Genomic DNA, 23,182 nt, shown 5'->3' with positions numbered 1-23,182 from the left:
AATGGATCTGCATTCTGGGTAGAGGGCCGGGGGAGACTGGAGGAAGAGGTTAGTGACAGATCCTGGGGAAGGCTTGGGGAGGTTTGGGGCACAGGCATCACTAGTACCCTGAGGACTGAGGAAGCTGGCAAGATGGGAAGGGGATTCTCAGGAGAGGGAGCGGCAGAGAGAGGCCCTGGGGTGGAAAGGGCAGAGAATGCTCCTGAGTCAGAGGTGACCAGGGACTGGAACTCTATGCCAAGTGGACTGGACTTCTTGAAAGCCCAATGGCATGCTCAGGCCACTTCTGTGCCTTTATCTATGCTGTTCTCACTGCTCACTATACTCTCTCACCTCTCTCCATCCATCCGAAACTTCCCACCTTCAAAGTAAGCCAAATCTTTCCTCTTGCTGGAAGCCTGTGTCATCCAACCAAGCCTTAGTAGTCTTCTCTGGATAACAGCAGTCACACGCTGGCAGAGTACTTACTACTCAGGATGCTGCCAGATTCGATGCCAAGGGCTCTTTGTGGATTGCTTCATCGTGTCACTTGGCAGCTTGAAGGAAGCATGATAGCCACCCCACTTTATAGAGGAAAGAACTCCTCTAGAACTCCTAAGGTTTGGAGAGGTTGTCACCTGGCCAAGATGACCACCTAGGGATGGCAGGATCGGAGTTGGAACCTAGGGAGTCTGACTCGAGACTTACTTATGCTTTTACCTTCTACACAGTGCTGCCTCCACATCATCCCTGTCACAAGCACTGGTTTCCTGTACAACCCTGCAGGAAACCAGAGCAGCATTTCTTCTTCCCCAACAGACTGCAGGTGTCTGAGAGCAGGGCCCAAATCTAGCTCTCCTCTTATGTCTACAGAAGTATCAGCCCCAGGTGGGATATGCTGTACCTGTACAGCACAGATTCCAGTTGAACGGAGGAGGCAGCACAGAATATCGTGGAACTGTCCCAGGCTAAGGAAACTTAGTTGGAGCCTCTGCTTTTCTTGTGGGTTGTGTGACTTTAAAGCCATTCATTCTGCCTGCCCTTCCCAAGCTGGGTTAGACCAAGCAATTTCTGGAATCCCTTCGAACCCCAAGGTTTTCTATACTTACCTCTAAACGGGTCCGGTCCACATCTTTGGGCAGTCGGTTTCTTCCTCTTGTGGTTACCAGCAGCAGTTCGTAAGGGTAGATCTAAGGAGAAGAGACAAGAGTGGGGCTTTACGGGTTGGGTGAGAGTGATGGGCTTGTCCCTTCAGCCACATGTTGTGTCTGGGCTCCCTGTTCTACTCCAAAATGGCCAGAGATTAAAATCTGGAGGAAGGGCCGGGTCTGCCCTTCTTGGGGTTGCCTGGCAGCCTCAAGCCACCTTTTCCTGAAAGGCAAGGCCCCAGAGTCCCCTAATACTGCTAGGGATAAGCTTGGTGGCATTTGGCATTAATATGGGCATAAAATCTCCTGAATGTAAATGCCTCATATCTAGTGATTGGGAAGCCTCCAGAAAGACTGAGGCCCACAGGGAACTATCTGATTTCAGAAGGCCAGAGATGTGGGGAAGGATTCAGGGAAAGTGGGCCAAGGAGGGACTAGAAATGCTGGTCTCAAGAGGACCCTTGGGGTTGTTTATTGATGACCCCTTTCCTGCATAGACAGTGCTGTCATCCTCTGGCTGGTCCCCAATGTAGCAGCTCCCAGTGTCTCAGAGACTCCCCAGGTCTATGTATCTCCTTTACCTTGTATTCTGTAGAGAGAAAAGAGACACACACAAAATAGAAACCCATCGGTCTTTGCTTTGCATCCCTACACTGGTCTCTGTCTTAGAGTCCCTGTCCTTGTTGACTTCATCCCAAATCAAGCCTGGTACAAGCACCAAGGATGGCTGGAGAGAGAGGTTGGGCTGATCCAGAGATATGATTTTAGGGGGGAAAACTGAGATATTTTTGAGATATTTATAATAGAGATAAGATGAGTCTGAGATCATGAAACACATGAGCTAGTCCCTCTATCTTCTGGGGGAGAGCCCCCAAGTTTTGATGTAGGCTGCCCTGCTGCCTGAGCCTGTTTATAGGCGCTGGTAGAGGCTGGTGGGAGAGCATCACTGGCAGACAGCCTGAAGCTCATGGAATTTTTGCTGGGAACCATGTGCATTTGGCTCTGAGTGTTTCCCTGAACCCGGGGCTGGCAGGCGACTCTAGCTCAGCAGTACTGGGACAACAGTGCTCTTCAGTGGCTCTGGGAACCCAGATGGGACAGATGGCCTGGAGATCACCCAAGGCCAGGGGCTTGAGAGGATGAGGAAAGAGGAGGGAAAAATGGGAGGGAATGGGAAGTGAAAGGGAGTAGGAGCTTGGGTTTGGACAGAGCTCAGCATGGGGCCAGAGTCTGCAGCCATCATTTGTTGAGGGTTAAGCTGCAGCTTTAAGCAGTGCATCTGAAGTCCCTGTGAGTCCCAGGGGAGGCCTGCACTCACCTCGCATGCCCCAGTTGACCGCGTTCATGCTGTCATAGTGGAAGAGGTCTGCGCTGGGTGTCTGCAGGGGAGACAGAGCCGGGGCTAGCGTAGGGCATGCTTACCTCTGCCTCCCTGAATTACTCTCCCATCTCCAGAACATGGACCAGGGCCAGTGGGACATGGGGCCCACGCAGAAGTCTCAGCTTCAAGTTGGGGTGATTTAACTCACTGCAATATCCCTAGTTCCTAGGCCCGGCACATAGTAGGCACTCAATAAATATTCATTTATTGGTGAATTATATCTCGTGCTTTTTTTCATGAGACCTACCCTGGCAACCCTGTCTAAAAATGCAAATTGCCCCCTCCCCAAATCCCTATATTCTGCCCCTTTTTCCCCGCTTTTTCCATGGCACTTACCACCTTCTACATTCTATAATAATTTGACGTGTTTATTATGTGCTACTTGATTTCTGTTTCTCCATATAAGAATAGAAGCTCCAAGGAGCAGAGGTCTTTGTCTCGCTTGGTCATTGATGTATTTATTCCAGGTCCCCCGAGTGCCTTGTGTATGTAAAAGGCTTTCAATAAATATCTGTTCTGTGAATGAATGTCCAGGCTCTCAGTGTGTAGAGGACAGGGCCTGTGTGTCCCTCAGCAGGACATTCTCCAGAATGACCAGCTGTCATTCTCCAGTGGTGCTCAGATCCCTTTATGTACTCAACCTTAAAATAGTCTCCTAACTGGTGTATGGCTTCCACTTGCCCTTCTACAGTCTCTAGTCTATATAGCAATTAGAGCCATCCCATTAAAGTCTGAGTCAGGTCATGCAGCACAGTGACGGGAAACCCTCCAAAGTCCTTACCAGTGTTTAGGACCCTACCGACATCCTCATCTGGCTTCATGTCCACACTCGCTCCTTGCCGGCCACACACCCTCCCTGCCCACAGGCATTGACATTACACTTCCCTCTATCTGGATGGCATTTTCTGGTCTTCGAGCAATGAGGTTCCTCTGTGCACTCAGGCTTTTGCTTAAATCCACCCCTCTCTGACCTCCTTCTCTCCCTACCCCCTTGCTTTATGTTTCATCCTAGTACTTCTGACCACCTGACTTCAAATCATGCCTTTACTTACTCATTGTTCTTCTTTCTAACCAGAGAATAGCAACTTTATTTATCACAGGGCCCCTGGCACCTAGAATAGTGCCTGGCACTTAGTAGGTGCTCAGTTAATAAATATCTGTCTTAATGTCCCTGCTTCCCCCCATCCAGTCGCGCAGCCTCTCCTCTTGTTACCTCTTGCTAACAAGGTACATTTCTCTTTTCCTTTTGGTCCTTAAACCAACTCACTGCTTCTGTGAAAGGTTTTACGTTGCAGGCCATCAAAGAGCTCAGACGGCTCCCAGCCACGTCAGGTGAGTGGAGCACTCAGTTAGATGTGGGCAGTGGGCTCGAATCCTGGCTCTACACTTACTGAGTGTGAGAGCTTGATCAAGTCACATCACCTCTCCATGCCTCTATTTCTTCATCCACAAAATAGGGTTAGTAACTACCTTGTAGGGTAAATGAGTTAGTGCTTGTAAAGCTTAGCACAGTGACAGGTGTTTACCAACTCCTTGCACGAGGACCCCTTTTCACATAGGACTCACAGGGAGGAGAGCAATCATTGCCTTTGAACTCCTTCAGTTAACTCACCCATAGCTCCAAGGCCTGTGTCCAGGTTTCACCCCTAAGTCATCGCCATAAGCACCACCACAATGAGCTAGTGCATCATGCGGACAATGTCCCCACACAGTCTCTCTTACCCTGTGCAGCCCATTTCTTCTGTAGGCAGGCAGGGAAGCGGACTTGGAGATGAGGGGATCTAAAAAGAAGGGGAAAAACAATTACCAGGAGCCCTGAGCTGGGGGCCCTTCTCCGTGAGGCCATCTGGCTGCAGATGGCCAATATTACTCCCCAACTCTGGGCATAGGGGCAGTAGCTGGAGGCTACCAGCTCCTCCCATTGCTCTCTAGGCTTGCAAATGACCATCTTAGGGTGCCTTGCTCTGGCAGAATTCTAGGCTCACTACTCACATGGTCTTCTGGCCTTATCCTGTACACATCTAGCTCCTATGATAGACCCCATCCTTGCCACAGGGTGGCTCTGGACAAAGGCCCTGGAATTGGAGTCCAGCTCAGAACCTAGTCAGGCAAGGTCCCACAGGGGTAGAAGAGGCACATGCTCTTTCTTTCTCTCTGGGAGCTATTGGGCATGGTAACCCTCATTCCGGAACCAAAAATTGAGACCCTTTATCTGACAAACACAATAGGATGGACTATTTGAGATTAGGACTGAGCTGGGACATCCATGTCACGTGGTCATCACAGCTATGGGAGACCTGCAGCTGAGGTCTGGCCCTCACGGGTCACCCTGGGCTGAAGGTAGGGTGGGCAGAACATACCACTGTCAGCTAGGTAGTGGGACCGAGGGGCTGCAAGAGAGAAAAGCCAGAAATTAGTGTTCATGGGGACAGAGAGACATAATGGACAGTTCATGGGGACAGACATGACTCCCACACCCGGGCCACGCTGGCTGGTGGGGAGGAGGGGCCCTTTTCACTTCCTCCTCTCCCACTTGTTGTGCCTGCACCCCACCCTCCCTTTCCCTCTCAGCTCTTAACCCAGCAGCTGGTACTGTGTGATATTTGCTGCACAGATGCCACCGAATAGAGTTGAATCTTGAGCTGTATTTGAACAGCTCTGCACAGAGCCCAGAGGCAGGGATTAAAAACAGTGCTCCTCAGTGGTCAAACAGAGAACCAGGCTCATTTGTTTACCCTGGCTCTGGCATCAGTAGGTACCTAACTTCTGCAAGTTATTTAATCATGCTTCAGTTTTCTCATCTGTAAAACGGGGATGGAGAGTGTCTCCTTTATGAGATGATTGTAAAGAATATATGACACAATGCAGAAAGGTATTAGCACAGTGGCTGACATACAAAACATTGAATAAAACTGGCTTTATCATCATTACCACTACCATCTTCAGTCTCCCCTAGAGTTAGGGTGATTATCCATGACAAGGTTATTATCCATCAAGTATTGACTTGAGATAGGATTTCTCGGCAGGACTGACTCCCACAGGAGTAAGAAAGAGAGGAGGCAGCCAGGACATGCTTGTGTCTAGGAATGCGGAGGAGCTTACAGTGAGACTGTCGGAGCAAAGGGCTCAAACCAAGCCTCTGCTTGTGTACCTCCAGTGATGGGAGACTCACTACCTTAAGAGGCAGCTCCTTCTATTTTGAGCCCTTCAGACGATTAGAAGACATTTTTATTGTCATTGAATCTGATTGGAAGTCACAGCTTCAGATGTCCCAAAGAAGCAGAAGTGACCGCTCAGGGAAGAGCACGGTCTTCTTCGTGCCCCACATAGTCCCTTGCCACGTTCGTATTCTAGACCCAGGCGAGGCTGTAGGAGTTCAGATTCATTGACAAATTAGAGCGGAAAGTCCCCCCACCCTCCCGGCGGGCCTCCAGGGCAGTGCTTACAGCCATTGAGGGTCATCTCGTAGCCAGCTGTGTGCAGGGCCTCCCGGCTGCTGGTAGAGCTCCTGGGTGGGGTCCAGGGGTCTGCGTAGGAGCTGGACCGGGCCTTCATCTCTTCCTTCAAAATCAGACGGCCAATTCCGCTCTGGAGCTGGGGGTGGGGGAGAAGCAAGATGAAGTTAGAAGGAAGCAAAGAACACTGAGATGGAACAGGCTTGTGAAAGACTGAGTAATCAGATTCTCAATAGTGAACTTTGGTCATTTTTGCTTTCCTAGTGTCCCTCCTTCCTTGCAGCACCCATATTTTCCTTTGGGACTCCATCTGTCTTTCACAGGGAGGAGTGAACGCCCTGCGGTCTGGGTGGGACTCTGATGGTGGGCATAAAATAGGTCTGGCCAATGACGGGATTGCATTGCCCTGGCCGCAGTAATTGGTTCAATGATGGGCAGATGGCTCTAGCGAGAGCCTCTCCTGGGACTCTTGTCGAAGTGGCTAGCACCCACCTTTTTTGGGAAATAATTATTTTTAGAGTGGTAAAATTCATATAACATAAGCTTAACCATTTTAAAAGAAACAATTTAGTGGCATTTGGTACAACCACCTCTATCTAGTTCCCAAACATTTTTATCACCCCCGGAAGACCCCGTACCCATTAAGCAGTAACTCCATATTTCCCTCTCCTCCCAGTCCCTGGTAACCACCAATCTATGTTCTGTCTATGGATTTACCTATTCTGGATATTTCATGTAAAGAAAATCATACAGTGTGTAGGCTTTTGTGTCTGGCTTCTTTCACTAAGCGTGTTTTTGAGGTTTATCCACGTTGTGGCATGTATCAAGACTTCATTCCTTTTTATGGCTGAATAATATTCCATTGTATGGATATAGTGCATTTTTTAAACATCGTGAGATGGTGGACATTTGGGCCGCTTCCATCTTTGGCTATTGTGAATAGTACTGCCGTGAACGTGTATTTGTTTGAGTACCAGTTTTCAGTTCTTCTGGGTATCTATCTAGAGGTGAAATTTCTGGGTCACATGGTAATTTTACATTTAACTTTTTGAAGAACCACCAGATTGTTTTCCCCAGCAGTGACACTACTTTTCATTCCCACTAGTAATGCGTGAGAGTCGCTGGCGCCCACTTGCCACTAAATGAGAAGAACCCGCCTGAGCATGCGGCCATTGCAGAGGCAAGCCAGCACCAGGGCAGAGAGGGCCTATGGCAATTTTTTGAACAGCTACATCTAATTATATCTGAATTAATCTTACCATTTGACTTTTCAGTTAGATAGTAGGATTAATTCAGTTATACCTAATTCAGGTGTAGCCAAGCTACGTGTTTCTTTTTTCTATCATAAGTGAGTTTGAACTTGGTTTCTGTCACTTGCAAAGGAAAAGCTCCTCAGTGACATACTGTCTAAGCGTCTCACTCAGTGGGGTGGCCCACTCACCTTGTGCATGCTGCGGTCAAAATCGTCCTCCTCGCCTCCAGACGAGAACCTTCTGGCTCGGGGCACTGCCAAAAGACAGCTCAGATCAGCTCGCATGCGTGCTCGCCACCCGGCCTGCTCTGGGGAGAGGACGCTGGGGCAGTGGCGCCTAGGCAGGTGGGGGCTCCTTTCGGCTCCACCACTTTCTAGCTGAGTGACCCTGCACAAGTGCACTTGGTGAACTGCCGCTTCACTGTGGGCCTCCCGGTTTGGAGATGCCTGGCATCCCTTCCCATTCTTGGGCTGTGAGGTGCATGTGAAGCTGAGTGCCCAAACAGAGCGAACAAGCCAGTGTTGGACTTGGCCGGATGCTGGCAGGAGAGAGAACTCCTCTCTCTGTCAAGGGTAGGAAGTAAGCCTGGACCTGCTGGAGCTCACCTTGCCATGACAAGGGCAGAGTCAGCCTGAGAATGGAGCCACCCAACCCGGGGGACAGGATAAGTCCTGATGACATTCTTTACCTCTAGGTCCAGCTATGCCACAAAACTTTCAGTCACGTGCCCCAGAAAATGCCTGTTTTGGCTTAAGCCATTTGGAGTTGGTTTTTCTTTTCTTCATTTTTTTTTTTTTTTTTTGTGATTGTAACCATCTCTTCTAAGATTCCCCCTTCTCCCCCCATGCCTGCTGGGAGTGGTTTCTCCTGCCTGTGCAGCCTCTGAACATTTATTTCTTGGGGACACTGATCGCTGTCCACTTTGGGTTTTACTGTGCTGGTGTCTTATCTCCTTTCTACATGGAGAAAACTTTGAGGGTGGGGAAGGGGTCATCTCAGCTCCTCAGAAGCTTTGTTCAGAATGGACATTAAATTAGTAAAGGTGGGTATTGAATCAAAATAGCACTTGGTGAAAATCCCTCCCCATACTTGAAAGAAGTAGCTTGGGATGTCTGATTGGTGGGATGGCTCCTTGAGGACAACTCCTTGCCAGGGTGCCCATGAGAGTCTTCTGTCTCCCTGCCTTCTCTCTTTTCAATCCTTCAAACCATTTTCTACTCTACGGCTAAAGTGGTCTCTTAAAAACACAAATCTGATCATGTCACCACTTATAATGGCTTCCTGCTTAGGATAAAAACCAAAATCCTTACTTTAACCCACAAGGTCTTGTGCGGTCTGTCCCCTTATCTCTCTCCCCGCACTACCACCACCCTACCTCGGCTCCCTGAGCTCAAGGTTAAGCTGACAGCCTTTTCTTTCCCCCAGTGGAACCCACCCTCCCATCTTGAATCTTTGCGATGTGTTTCTACACTCTGTTGGCTTACCTCCCTTTTGCCCTTCCTGTGGTAGCCAAGTCTCTGCATCTGAGAGGTTTTTGTTATCTTTCAGGCTGGACAGCACGCTCCTGTCAGCTCTCCTACTTCCTGTGTATCACCTCCCTCTCCAGTTACCTGCGTCTCCTCCACAAGGGCAAGGACCTGGTATACTTCGCTCCCCTGTGTCCGCCTAGGGCCTGTGGCTAGCCTGCAGTACATGTTTGCTAAATGAATAAATGAATGATCATGTGAAGCAGTAGATGACTGTCTTGGCCTCCTGTGTCCCTGGTGCAGGTGACTCTTGCCTTGCTCCTCTGTGGGGCACATTACCTTTGGGGGAGCCATGGTAGGTCCAGTACTCAGACTCCGTAGCATAGTAGGGGTCTGGTGAGTAGGCTGGACTGTACTTGGAGGCCTGGCTGATGTCTTCACTTGTTTTGCTCTTGGTTGCTGTTGACAAGTCACCTGCGAAGGACCCAAAGAGAGAGCTTCAGGGAGGTAGAGTGTCCCAGAAGAGTGTGTCCTGTATACTTTTTCCCCTGTCTCAGCCATGCTCCAGCCCAGGCGAGTGAGGCTTCTTTAAGGCCAGAGTCTGGGACATGGAGCATGGGAGATGGAAAAGCACTGAGGCCAGGGCTCACATTTAACAGTTGGGAATCTGAACACCAGAGAGGGGAAGGGGCTTACTCAGGACCACACAGCAAATTAGACTGGAACTTGATCAGACCCCAGCTCAGGGCTCCTACCACATTGCGTGGGCTCCCAGATGCACTCCTGAGTGAACACTAAGGCTGTGGCTCCTCCGAGTAAGATCAGACACATCCCAGGTGAGCCCTTGCCCTTGCCTTCCTCACCCCCTGGAAGCCTGCCTTGTTGTGGATTTGAGCCACATCTAGGGTAGGAATCGGCGAGAGGGTCATGTTGCATGTTATGTCAGGTCAACCTTCTCGCACCGAAATACCAAACCCTGTATGACCTGAAGGAAGGAGCACTGGGCAGGGAGCCAGCAATGCTGAGTTCTTGTCTCAGCCCTGCCACATGACTCAGTTGTAACACTGGGCAAATCCTTCCCCTTTCTGCCTCAGTCTCCTCATCTGTATTAGGATTGGCCTAGTGGCTCAGATGCCATCCAACTTCAAGCTTCCACATAAAGCCCACAATATAAGGTGACTGTCAAACCTATCACGGGCACAAAACCTTCCAGGGAGTTGACTTCAGCACGTCCCAAAGACTGGCAAGAGGCTGACTAGGGTAGAGAGAGGGCTGGGGAAATGAGCAGGGCTTCAAGATAATTTCTCAGGAGAGAAACTATAGGGACAAACTCTACACTCTATGCAGCCAGGGCAGCAGAAGGTCCTGGGGTTGCCCTCAGCCAGCTCTAGGCTGTGCCCGCTTCCCCAGCAGCACCTGCTTCCACAGCTCTCCAGCGTGGGTCCTGGGCAGCCCCTCCCACCCTAGCCAGTTGCATTTAGCCCTTTCATCTACCCACTATCCACTCAATCCTCCTCCACCCCAGACTCCCTGTTTTGTTGCTGCCTCTCAGAGCCATGTGGAAAATCTCACGCAGTCCTGAGGGGTTTGGGGCCCAGGGGCCTTTTCTGGATATAAAGTCAAACTACCTTTGTCAGGGTTGGTACCTTTCTGTGGCTACATGGGGCACATAGTATGTCCTCTACAGCCACACATAGATGTACATGTGGCCACAGACTCACCCGAATCCCAGCCCAGCCCCCTCCAAAACTGAGGATGTTTGTCTAAATTATTGGGTCTTAACCACCCAGAGCCACTATTTATACTTGTACTCCCCTCCCCCGCCCCCACTGCTCAGTGAGTTCAGATCCTGGCCCAGGGCTGCTTCTGCCGGCTCCATGCTCCACCAATTCTGTGCTTTCCTGTTATCCAGCTAGACCCATAGGCACATGAGGGTGATGAAGTGGCAGCTGTGCCTCTGCATTTGCAACTAAGGGATATGCTTATTCAGCTGAGGCTCAATAAGTGCTTTTGCAAGAACGAACAGTTCTTGGTGATGAGTGGCTGAGTATCAATGCCTCGGAGCGCTTCTCCCAGGGGTATGTTCACTTGACAAGGGTTACTCTGACCATGGAATTTAGGACACCAGACAGCAGGGAAGGTTGAGGGGGGAGGTCGGGGAAATGGTGGCAAAGGATTTAGGGGATATGAGACCTTTCTTGATCTTTTGAAATGACACCAGACTCCTCTCCAACGTCACCTGGAGAGAGTGTGTTGGGGAGGGATGCAGTCAACAAGAAGAACCGAGGTGCAGCCTTGCATGTGTCTCTCCTGGTGACCCATGCAGAGCCATCTGCACCGATGTTAACTGCCACCTCCCCTTGCTTGGCTATGCCCTCTCTGCCTCCGACCGTACCATGCCGTTTGTAGATCGGGGGTTTCCGGTAGATGTTACTTTCTCCAGCTGCCAGACAAACCCAGAAGGGACAGTGGGGGAAAAGAGAGAGAGTGGGGGAGAGAGAGAGAGAGGAGAAAAGGGACAGCAGTTGGTCAGTTAATCTCAGAAGAGAGAAGTTTTCCCAAGGGTCCACCTTCTTTCCCCTGGTGGACTTCCTCTTTTAAAGCTGAATTTCCAATCTCATACCATCAGGTTCCAGGAAAGATGAGGGGAGAGGAATGGATGGATTCAAATGGTGCTGAGGAAGGGACTTGGGGCTTGAATGGTAGGCATGCAGGCACAAAGTGGGCACATGCTCAGCAGGACCCCATGCAGGAAAGTGCCCACTGCGCCCACCCAGTGGCCACGCCTCATCTGGTGTGAAAGTCCCCAGAATGCTGCAGCCATGGTCCAGCATTATTCCCCTCTTACTCCCTCAAAAACAGACACGATGGGACCTTTCTGGGGCAGCTGAGAAAGCTGTAGATGAAACAGTAGGACGAACTCCTGGGGAAAAGTGAGTAGGGAGGGAAAACCTGAGCTCAGAGTTGGGAGACTGGTCTAGTCCCAGCTCTGCTGTAACTTAGGGTGAGATCTTATCCAAATTTCAGCTACAAGGGCACCTATCACTCTTTCTCATGCTCACCACCTCTAGCCACGCTGGCTTGCTGCCAGTTCAGTATTTCAGGGCCATTGTACTTGCTCTTTGCTCTGCCAGGATGTTTTTCTCTGAGATCGTCTCAAGGCCAGTTCCTTCTCATTGTTTGGCTTCAATGTCACCACCTCCAAGAAGCCCTTCCTGACCACCTCACCTAGCCCAGCTTCCCCCATCCCAGTCGTTCTATCACATGCCCTGTTGTATTATGTTTACAGTACCTACAATTACCTGAAATTGTCCTTTTACTTGTTTACTCATTTATGATCTCTCTCCCCACATTAGAACATCAAGAAGGCAGGACCTGGGCTGGTTTGAGCACAGTTGCAACCTCAGGGCCCAGAACAGTGCCTGGCTGTACAGATGGAATAACAGAGGCTCAGAGAAGCCAAGTGACTGGCCTGAGGTCACGAGCTTATAAGCAGCAGGATTGGGATTCGATCCCAAGAAATTTGGTGCAAAAGCCTCTGACTTTCAGCTTGGTTATGGCTGCATCCATCACAGCCCCTAGACATCCAAGACACTTCCCTGGGCTGCTTGCTGGCACTCCTGACCAAGCCTGGTTCTGTCAGGTGGAGGGACTAAAGCCTGTTGGGGCTGGAGGATGGGTTAGTGTGGTGCCTGATTAGGGAGGGTCCCCAGGAACCGGCTTTGCCTCGGTGCCGGTGCAGGGTGCCTGGCGACCCCATGGAGCATGCACCCATGTCGGAAATTCCGGGCTGGCAGCCTACCTGGGATGTGAAAGTGCTTGGGAGCCTGGTAAGAGGTTGGAGTGGAGGACCTCACATCTAACTGGCTATGGTATGGAGAGCTCCGGCCACTCTCGGGCCCTGGAGCACGCAGGCAGTGGACCCCAGAGAGAACAGAGGCACAGAGAAAACAGGCATTAACGCGGTGGCAGTTTAGGCAGCAGTGCGGTGATGGCAGCGGGGATGGTGCGGAGGCGGCTGTGCGTTCATGCACTGCGTCTGCAGAAACAGGCTTCACCCTGTTTTCTTGCTTCACCCCAAAGTCAGATTTTGTGGGTTGTAAGAATCAGCTCCACCAAGCTGCAGGAAGGTGTCTTTTTCTCTCCCTCGTAGCTCCCAACCTCCCCAACAGACCCCTCCTTTAATCGTTCTGATGTCTTTACCCCTAATCTCAGGGCCGGTTGTGGACACCTGACTAGATTGGGTGGGGCTGGCTGTTGGGCAAAGGCCAGGCCACAGTCCCATTTCTGGTCCTCTGGTTCTGTCCTCTGGATGGGGTAGGCTTAAGGATGAAGACTGAAGCGTGTTCTTCCAGCCAGGGTTGCTGAGATGCCCGCCACTTCCCTCTCCTGGCAGCTCGCCACCCATCTTCCCATGGTTTCTCTTCCCACTCACCCCTGCAAGGGCATCTGCAGGGACTCAGTGAGGCCCCACCAGTCACCTGGATGGCCAAAGGCCTGCCGAGGGCCATACTGTGATGGAGATTTCAGGGAAGCCCTGTTCTGTCCTGTAACTGGGAACATCAAGCCACTGTGTTGTTCCCCTGGCTCTTCCTGCCCATTTGGGGGCTTCTTCCTTCCTTACCAGAGCGGTAGTAGTGGTGAGGCGAGCGGGAGAATGTGGGGGACATGCCCTGCCGGCTGTAGGTGGGGGAATCGATGTATCCTGGGCTGGAGGCTCGTCTCTGCCGGAGGTCCAGGTTCTCATAGATGTCCTAGGGGAGGAAGTAGGGCTGTGAGCAAGGCTAGCAATTAGGCGAGCCTCTTGCCCAAGGGCAGGTGACAGGAAATCTGGGATACTAGGGCCTGAAGCATGGCATTGCCCTTCTGAATACAGAGACTCCCTCCGCCCCGCCCCCCCAAGTTACACCCACAGCCCCAAGGAAGGTTGCAGAGAATTTTTAGGACCTTCACCCATCACTTACAGGCCCTTGACTAGAACCTGTAGGTCAAGTCCCTGGAATCCTGGCTAAGGATCATAGAAGCATTGGGGAAGTCGTCTCTGGGTACAAAGGCACATCAGGTTTGTCCCCAAACATTTCTACCTTTTATGCTACTGCCACTTCCTCCAGGTCATGCTCCTGTCTCCCTGTGGCTGCCCTGGTTGGGGGGAGCATCTGGGCAAGGGCTCAGGGTCTGCTTGGTCACATAAAGGGACATGATTATATAAAAGGTCTCCCAAAGCAGCTTCATTACCTGGGAGTAGGGGGACAATGTTCCCAGCGACTTAGAAGCGAAGAGTTGGAAGGCAGTCGTGGAAGGAGCAAGAGGAGAGAGAGGGTGAGAGAGAGGGACAGAGAGCAGTTAAACGATTCAGCGAAGAGGGGTTCTCAGCTGCCCCTGGCCTCCCTCTCCAGATAACAGCCTCCCTTCTAGAATCCCGGCAGTGCTGACAGGTAGTAGGAAACCTTGAAACTATGCCCTGCTTTTGCAACGGGAAACCCAAGGCCCAGAGTGGGAACGGGATAGCTCGGGGTCTCAGGGAGGCAGTGGCAGGGGCTTCGCCTGGATCTAGGCTTCTCTAAATGTAAGTAAGCTCAGAGTCATTTCATGACCCTTCCCTGTCCTTCTATCAGTTCGTGACCCCTCTGTAGTTCATGAGGATAGTGACTAGGGCGGGGGACCCATCGGTGCAGGAGTTGGGCCGGTGGTGGTGTGGCAGGCTGGAGATGGACCATCCCATCTGCAGGGGGCTGCTCAGCCCTGGCCCATCAGGCCAGGCTGGGATGCCCAGTCCACGTGAACACAGCTTCTTAAATTTCCAGGACAAGTTAGAAATGCAAATTCTTAGGTGAAATCTCCCAATGTTTAAATGTTAAAAATGAATTTACATTTTTAAAAGCTACTTTGTGAATGAAACAAATCTGGGGGCTGGTTGTGGCCCAGTGTGCCATCTCTGCCTTCAGGAGAATCATTAGCATCTACCAAACACTTGGTCCCTTTTTCCTGGGGGCCAGAACCCAGAAAGTCTTGCTGCCGGGCTCTCAAACCAAATGGAACCCAGTCCCTTTGGAGAGAAAGGGGACAGTGGTGGAGCAGGGACGAGAATCTGGGTCTGTGTCCTTCAGGCCAAGGATCCTTCTGCTCCAAACGATATCAGCTCAGGAGTCTGGGATGGAGTTAGACATCTACTGGAACACTGACTGCCGGGACCTCCAGGATAGTGGCCACTTTGCCTCCTTTGGAGAGCACTTTCTCTTGTTCAGCAACCATTTAATTATTTCAAAAGCCATATGATGCTGAGTTTTTATAAGAGTTTCTCTCTTGCTCTGAGCATAGGGGCTTAAGGCAAGAACCAGAGAACCAGGTTGCAAAAACCAGAGAACCTACTAACCAGGGATTATAAATCTAAATGGCCATTGAGCATGGCAGGGGATGAAAGCCATGGGATGTATATAAAATTTCTCCACTATAAGAAAAACAGCAGGTCAAGTGACAGCAGTTACAGGTTCTTAGCTTCATTGCTGGGATTCTCAGGGAGTAGTGGGGACTCAGGAGAACTCGAAGCCCATGTCCAATCTGTAATGGGACACTATGATGCTCCCCATTTCCAGATGGCAGAAACACCGGTGTAGTGCTGTCAGCTCTCATTTTTTCAAGAAAAGCCAGGCTTTTGGATAAAACCTCTTGATTTTTAAATGTTGACTATACATTCTAGTTGAAAAGAGTCTAGGGGCCATCACTGTGGAGGACAGTGTTTGTGACAGAAGGGACTGGGGACCCCATGGGCCTCCTCTTCAACAGCCCCAGAGAGAGGAGCAAGATGCCATACCTCTCCATAGCCACATCTCTCCAGCATCTCGTCAGACGTGTATCTGGAATGAGGCTCGTAGGAAATGAGGTCGGGGCGTTGTACCTCGTAGATGGACTTAACCTTGGGGAGAGCTGCCAGGTCTTTGTAATTAAGGATCTCATTATCCACTTTAGCCTGGGGAAGAGGGAAATGGACAGGAAAGGAGCAGAAAGATAAGAGAGAAAGGAGAGAGGAAACAAAATCCAGGCACAGGGGAACAACCTTCTTCGGTTTCCACTAAAAACAAAACTTTAAGATGGAAGACTCACAGAATGTTCGAATAAGACAGTCTTAGAAGTCATCCATTCCTATAGGGCTAACACTGACTGAGTGTGTATGATAGGTGAGGCCTGTGCTTTACAGGATTTATCTCCTCCAAATGTCATGATGCCTCTCTGAAGTGTCAGTATTATTTCTATTTTTCAGATGAGAAAACTGAGGCTCAAAATGTTCTTCATTGTGCACCACTTAGCCAGTAGGTTTGAATCTAGTATGAACTCTACAGCCTGGGTGCTAAATGCCTTCTGACCTCACAGAGTGAGGACACCCCATTCACAGCATCCTTGAAGAAGATGACGAAGATAGTAAAGACAATCATGATAGAAAACATTTGCTAACATTTAGTGAGCCAGACTCTGTCTTAAATCCCTTATGTGGATTAATTTAGTTAATCCATACAACTCTCAATAGTAGGTTCTAATATTATCCTCATTTTTGAATAAGGAAACAGGCACAGAGAAATCAATTAACTTGCACGAGGTCACACAGCTATTAAGTAGCAAAACCAGAATTCAAACCCAGCCACTTTAACCCGAGAGCCTGCCCTCTCTAGTGTCCTCTCCTATTCCCCAGGGTGGGGAGTTCACTGGCTTACACCAAAGCGCTGTACTCAGGAAGCTGCTCCTACATTTAACTGAACTGAGCCTCTACCTACCACCTGAGTTGCCCTGAGTTTAACCCTCTAGAACCACATAGATGAGGAGACAGCTTCCCCTTGTGGTTCACGTCTTGTGGTTCCTGAAGCCCTGTCCTTCCCATGTCTGCATCCTCCATCTGTTCCTTCTGTGACTCGGTTTCTGCTATGGTTAACCAGGATCTGTCCCCTGTAACTACTGTGGCTGCAAGGGCCTGAGGTGAGGCACATTAGGGGAGAGGCCACTAGATGGGGGATCCAAGGAGACTCTATGATCCTTATAAGGTTCTCCCAGTGCTTCAGGGGCCAGGTGAGTCTCAGGGTCAAGACTACTGTAGAGAGAGCAACTTTTATAAAGACCTTAGAAGTGCTGATATTTTAAACAGTTCCCAAGGCCCTTCCACTCTTCCATCCCTGTGCCACCCCACTCCTGTTTGGGCACTGTGCTGTTTATTCCCCTTTGCCCTTAGACTCACTGTCTACTTTTCCTTGCCCTGATCTAGGCTCTGAGGCCCCATGGACTGTGTCACAGGCTCCTTGGCTTTCAGATGGGTTTGACCAATGGGGGTAGCTGCAAAGTAGGAAGTGAAGGAGAGACTGTGTCCTTGTCCCCTTGTACCGGGCCCAGCCTGTCTATGGTTGAGCACGACTCTTGTCTGGGCTGCTCTTCCACAGATCCAGCTCTTAACAGCCCTTCCCTTTAGACTGAGGGTGGTGACCTCTTCCTGCTGTTGTAGTCCCTGGGTGCTGCACTCTGTGGGTTCCCTAACCCTGCCCACTGCTCTGCAAATGCTCCCTTCAAAACCTGCCTCAGCTTAACCTTTGAGATGTGCCATCTCATTGCTGCCAGACCCTCCCTGGGTCAGAAACCCATATCTGCACCAGTTTTGGAGTCTGTGGGTAAAGAGAACATTTATTATTAGGAGAGTCCACTTGCTGAAGTAACTGCTGCCTTTTGTCCTGGGATGTTAGATCGTGACCTTGAGAGCTCTTGGCATCTTTCAAACTTGTCTCGACCCATTAATATTCATCTGAGCACTACTCTAAACCTCAAAAACACCAAATTTATATTTCTTCCAATAGCTGCCTTGTTCACAGGTTATAAATGAGTTTACAGTGATTGGGCAGAGGCATCCTAACATAATTAGCCAGGAAGGAAGGAAGAGACCACCTGGGACTGGTCCAAATCAAGCTACCTGAAGATGATTCTAATAGTCAGTGGGGGATGGAGCAAAATATGAAAAAGCCTGTCCCCTCCAGATTCACGGATACTTCTATTTTAATACCAAACCTCTGTATTTATGAAAATTAAACCAATGCTCTATCTTTCTGCCTATTATTTCTGCCTGTCCCAAAAGTGGTTGGATGGATTCTTCTCTGAATGTGGAAGCCATGTTTGGAATAGCCTGACTTAAAACATGGCTGACGTTGACAGGTATAGTCATTCCCCAGAGTAGCCGAAGGTGAGGTGGCATTAAGGGGAGAGCATGAGACTACAGAAGGGGAGACACATGCAATTTATTCGAATGATCTCAATTCCCCCAGCTAGAGGGCACAATGACAGGTGTCCCCAGTTGCTGCCCTTCATCTGTAGCCAAGCTGCTTCTCACAGGGGCAACTCTACGAGCTTTCTCTAGGACTCCGGGGTGAACATCACTAGGGCCTGCCTACCTTATTTCACAAAGGTTAGCAGTGTGGGGAGACCAGCCAGGGATTAAAGACATTAGAGTGCAGCTCTCTATATCCCGAGCTCTCATACCATGGTAACTCTCTTTTGGAGACAGGCTCACTTTTGTCAATAACCTTCTTACATTATAGGCCCTGAAACCAAACTCATTAATCCTGCTGTGGTCTGGCCCCATTCATATCACCAGTGGGACTATCATCTCTCTTGTTCTGGACAGGAAGTTTCAATGAGTACAGCCTATGATCAAAATCGCTTACCTTTTGTGGGAACCACATGGCTATATTGACCATATTGAAGCTGCAGTCAATGATTACTCTTACTTTTTTTTTTTTTCATTTGAACAGAGGAAGAAAGGAAAGGAAACAGTTTTGTCAATGGGCATTATCCACAGATCAAGGGGAAACTGGATGTGGATTTGGAGTAAAATAATGATCTAGTAATGATAGGCAGGACCCACCCAGGGCTGGCTGGCTTGAGGACTGTCTCTAGCGCTTCTTCTTAGGGTTTCAAGCTCCAGACCATCCCCCTACGTTTCTGGTCTGCGTAGCTCCTTTGACTTCAGGCTGAAACAGTCTGGAGTCAGCCAGATTGAGGTTTGCTTACTGTTGGTCCCCTCCGCTGCTCATTGTGGTCCTGTCTGGCTCTGCCAGCCGCACCTCATTTACCTTACTCCTCCCATCTCTCAGGTTTGAGCTTAAATATTTCTCGGAGTCTTCTTCCAACTGAAGACTGTCAGGTCCCTCTGTGCATCTGCAGCATCATCACAGCACCGGGCACTATTCTTCCTAGCACTTATCAGAGCTACAACTGACTACCCATGGAATTATGTACTCAGTGTTACACATCAGGTCAGTGCAGTCCACCGCCATCTCCCCAGAGTAGAGCATAGCGCCGAGCAGAGTAGATGCTCAGCATGCATTTGTTGAATGAATGAACAAATGAATAAATTACCTACCCAAGGGACCTCTGAGGTCATCTAACTCAACTCTTGCCCTTTCTGCCATGTCCCTGGCAATGATGAGCGTCCTTGTGTTTGAATGCCTCTGGGGATGGGAGGTCAGACACATGCACGAGGTTTCCTCCACTCCTGGACTTACTATGTGATCAGAAAGCTGATCTTTAAGTCTGCCTGTCTTTTATAGCTGGGTTTTCACATTCATATGGCTTCTCCTTTCTGCCTCTTTATCACATACCATTGTCTCCACATTGACATCCCACCCAGTACCCAATCTGAATACCACTCTGATCCCCAGTTTTCAGCCTGCCCTTGTCCCAGTTAAGTACTGGGGAAGGTGCACACTGCAGTGGTTTCAGAGCTCGTCGAGGGCATTTGCTGTTGTCGCACTTTCTTTCTCATGCTCCCTCTGAACTCGATATTATCCATGTAGCCGTGTGCTCCCTGAGGGCAGGGGCCATGTCCCCCCTGTTCCCCACTGTATCCTCTGGACACAGCACAGAGCCTAGCACATGACAGGCCACACTAGATAAAAGCAGATACCAGTTGGATGAAAACCCGACAGCTGTCTTTGGCTGTCCTTAGAGACTTTTTAGGTTCCAGGCAGGGGGATAAGAAAGTCCTTCTGGTGGCTGAAAAGTGATACATACGCAGATGACTCGGTTAGGTGACCCAATGCTGGATCCAGGGGGTGAGATGGAAGTTTCAGACGTCCGCCTGTGCTGTGAGAGAGATGAAGGCAGAGGGGTGAGAAGCTGCACCTCTGACTGGTGGGGAGGGGGATGCGGGATGTCAGAACACAGCTCCTCAGGAAACATTAGCAATACTATAAAGAGCACTCTCTGGCTATGTCTGTACTTTCTCTTTATTTTTTACTTTTAAATTTTATTTTTATTATTATTATTTACACCTACAGCACCTGGCATTCCTAGGTGGTCTCTCATCCAAGTACTAACCAGGCCCGGCCCTGCTTAGCTTCCATATTTTCTACTTTTTAAATCAATGTCTGAGTGTGAATGAAAACAGAAATACACAGGACTTCAGGCTGTTGCACTGAATATAGATTTGCTTTTCATTTTATTTTTTTAACATATTCGTAATTGACGTTTTAGATAGGAAGTTACTCACAAAACACTTTATTTTGAGTTAACTCAGGCAATAATGTATTTACTTTAAATGAATTAAATTGGTTAGAACTCATTTCTTAGCAGGTTGTTTATGCAAAATATAAAAGTGGGTAAAACTTCATGTAATGGTACAATATGCTGATTCTTTATAGCGTATCCATTGCAAATTGACGTTAACCTAAGTGATAAACTTACAAAAAAAAATATCTCTAAACAGCGGCAATGGATTTAACAGCTCTCTTAGCAGAACTACACTCTGTCAATGTCAGTACATCTCAGAGGGCGGCGGCACTTCGTGGTGAAAAAGGAAGCAGATCGGGAACTGAGGACCACTACTGAACCGTGTGATTTTAGGAATCCCGAAGTCCTGGTCTGTGAAATGAAGGGGCTGGTCTTAGAGACTGCTAAATTCCCTTTCAGGAGGCTCATCCTAAAATTTAAAGCATTCTAAGTGGGGTTAAATAGCAGTGTTTCCCAAGCTGTGGATTGTGAACTAGTGTGGCTCTGGGGAGACGAATTTAGGAGGAGCATTTGATAATACTGAGTTGTAGAGTGAGAGAGTAAAATGTAAAATTCTATTTCAGCCCTCTCAGATCTAGGAGGAAATCTTAATTTGGTGCTAAGTCATTTAGACAGCTTTCTTCATGACTGCTAATTCCCCAATACCCACTCCCCGCCCCCTTTTTTTTAAACAGAGTGCAGGCAACATGATCTAGCTAGAATTCTAAAATTTATTCTTAAGAATTATTTAATTTTCATCAAATTTACTTTAGTTACCTTCTATTTATAGCAAGTAATACTGGTTTTTCACTTAGTGACATAAAATTTTATTTTAAAATAAGTTAAGTAAAAAGTAGTGAATTGATTTAAAGGAAAGGAAAAATATTAAGTATATGATGATGCTACAAAAAGCATCAGGGTTGTAGAAGGATAACTGAAATTTGAGAAATGCCACTAAAGAGGAGGAAATTGAGGAAGAAAAGGACTATTAGGTTCTCTTACACCTAAAAGAGAGAGGTCTTAAAAGAAACAGAAAAAAACCCCTCATGGCTCAACAAAATTATGCATCAAGAGACCAGCTCTTTCGTAACATTTACATTAGGTGAATGATATGACAAAGGAGACAGCCTTTAACCAGCTGGTCAGAAATTGTACACGTGTTTTTTCGGTTGAGACTCTAGCAGGTAACTTTTAATAGAGCCCTAAGGGACCATGTTGATATCTGGGGGCCAGAGTATAGAGGTACCTTGGAGATCATTGAGTGCCCGCAACATACACCCCAAGTATCCCTCCACAGCATCGAGGACCAAAGAGTCCAGTCCTTGGATCAAGAACCCAGAGTCTCATTACTTCCTGGTACAGTTAGAGCACAGTCATTCAGAGTGAAGCGGCCCTCAGCTGGTCCAGCGTTATGCCTGGAGACTGCCTGGTTGCATTACTGTGGGCAAATCACTGCCCTCTTTAGACTTTGATTTTCTCATAAGCAAAACAAAGGTAAAATTCCTTGCCCCACCTACCCCATGAGGTTAAAGAAGTCAAATCAGACAGTGGCTGTGAAGATACTTTGCAGACTCTCAATTCCTATGACAATCTTGACTATTATTATTAATAAATGATATTAGGCTGGGGCACCTCAGAGAGGCTGCCATCCTGGTGAGCAATGGTTAGGTATGTATAGCCTTGCTCCAGAAACACTTAAAAACTCAAATTACTACATTGCTGTACAGTATTGAAAGTGCTCTCATATCCGATGTCTTAGTCCTTCAAAAACCCCATTAGGTGAGTGTTAGCATTAAGGAAATCCAAGGATACCTGCACACACTGGGGAGTGTGCACACTAAGGAATCACCCTCTGCTAAAGCACAGTGCCCCGACCTGTGGCAAAAAGTAGCTGGGCTGGTACCACTACCAGCTTGCTTACCTTTAACTTCTTCTCTGCCCGGGCTGCCTGTTTGCAGATGGGGTGCCAGACCTCAGAACCTAGGGGCCAGGAAAATAACAAAGGCTCAGACCTTTTACACCTACCAGCATTCATAGTCTCTCCCCAGCCCTGACCTCCATGTACTCCCTGGACAGTTTATGTGCTGTCCTCTACACGACAGCCAGGAGGACCCCCTGGTTTTCCCAGCTCTCTGCTGCTACGTCGATTCAATCACCCACACACTTTTCCTGCCTGTCCACATTTTGCCCATTCATCAAGGTCTACATCTCACATGACATCTTCTTGCAAATTTTCTTACCTGCCAGCTGAGAGTGACTTCTCTCTCCTCTGTGATCCATAGTTCTTTGTATCTCAACACATGCAACTTTAAATCATAGTAGCTTATGAATTTATCACCCTAACTAAATTAAGAGCTCATTCGGGGCAGGAGCCGAGCTTTAGTCATTGCTGGATCTCCCTCAGCATCCAGCATGGGACTTTGCTCTCAGAGAAGGCTCCGTACATGTTTGTGGGGTGAATAGATGAGTGGATGATTGGCAGTGAATGACACGTAGCAGGTGGTTAATAAATATATGTTGAATGAATGAATGGCAGCGGAGGTGAAATAAAATGACAGACTGTGGTGACTTCAGCCTTGCTTTCTCTTCAAAGGCTTATGACAGTCCATCAGAGCTGTCACATTTAAGGGAAGTGTCTTGGTGTATATTCTGCTTAAGAGCATTGTCTTGACCTTCTAATTCCTAAGAGACTCCAGACTCTTCAAATTTAGTATATTGTAAATGCCCACATTTTATTGTGGGTGGGAATCCAGTTGGCTGGCCCCAAACTGAGAGGCCAATTTGGAAAGGCATGAGCAACAGGTGGCTGGTCACATGTTGAGAAGGAGCCCCAAATATTACACATTCCCCGAAGAAGGGACAGGTGTCCTGGATTAGAATTAAAAATAGGAACATATTATCCCTCTGGTGCCATTCCTCTTGTAACCAGCTGTAAAAGGAAAGGAGCCAGCAAATGGCTAGATTCCTGAGTACCCAGATGGCATTT

At 48.8% G+C, this 23,182-nt stretch overlaps 1 protein-coding gene across 5 annotated transcripts in view; it reads right to left on the bottom strand.

Moving 5' to 3' along the window:
* Positions 1 to 23,182, bottom strand: part of ABLIM3 (actin binding LIM protein family member 3) — a 99,551-nt gene that overhangs the window by 3,619 nt on the left and 72,750 nt on the right. The window contains exons 8-21 of one of the 5 annotated variants that reach the window (XM_025043004.1): positions 22,118 to 22,176; positions 19,720 to 19,791; positions 15,494 to 15,649; positions 13,307 to 13,436; positions 12,485 to 12,583; positions 11,078 to 11,125; positions 9,022 to 9,156; positions 7,405 to 7,469; positions 5,955 to 6,102; positions 4,869 to 4,898; positions 4,231 to 4,289; positions 2,446 to 2,506; positions 1,709 to 1,716; positions 1,089 to 1,169 (exon numbers count right to left, since the gene is read on the bottom strand). In XM_025043004.1, the coding sequence (XP_024898772.1) occupies positions 1,089 to 1,169; positions 1,709 to 1,716; positions 2,446 to 2,506; positions 4,231 to 4,289; positions 4,869 to 4,898; positions 5,955 to 6,102; positions 7,405 to 7,469; positions 9,022 to 9,156; positions 11,078 to 11,125; positions 12,485 to 12,583; positions 13,307 to 13,436; positions 15,494 to 15,649; positions 19,720 to 19,791; positions 22,118 to 22,176 (1,151 nt within the window). The remainder of the gene's footprint in view (positions 1 to 1,088; positions 1,170 to 1,708; positions 1,717 to 2,445; positions 2,507 to 4,230; positions 4,290 to 4,868; positions 4,899 to 5,954; positions 6,103 to 7,404; positions 7,470 to 9,021; positions 9,157 to 11,077; positions 11,126 to 12,484; positions 12,584 to 13,306; positions 13,437 to 15,493; positions 15,650 to 19,719; positions 19,792 to 22,117; positions 22,177 to 23,182) is intronic. The other 4 variants (XM_025043002.1, XM_025043003.1, XM_015585324.2 and 1 more) reach the window with 4 other exon arrangements.

Source organism: Pteropus alecto, unplaced genomic scaffold, assembly GCF_000325575.1.
Source record: "Pteropus alecto unplaced genomic scaffold, ASM32557v1 scaffold40, whole genome shotgun sequence".
Lineage (NCBI taxonomy): Eukaryota > Metazoa > Chordata > Mammalia > Chiroptera > Pteropodidae > Pteropus > Pteropus alecto.
Note: the sequence above shows the minus strand (reverse complement) of the source record. Positions and strands in the feature narration are given on the sequence as shown.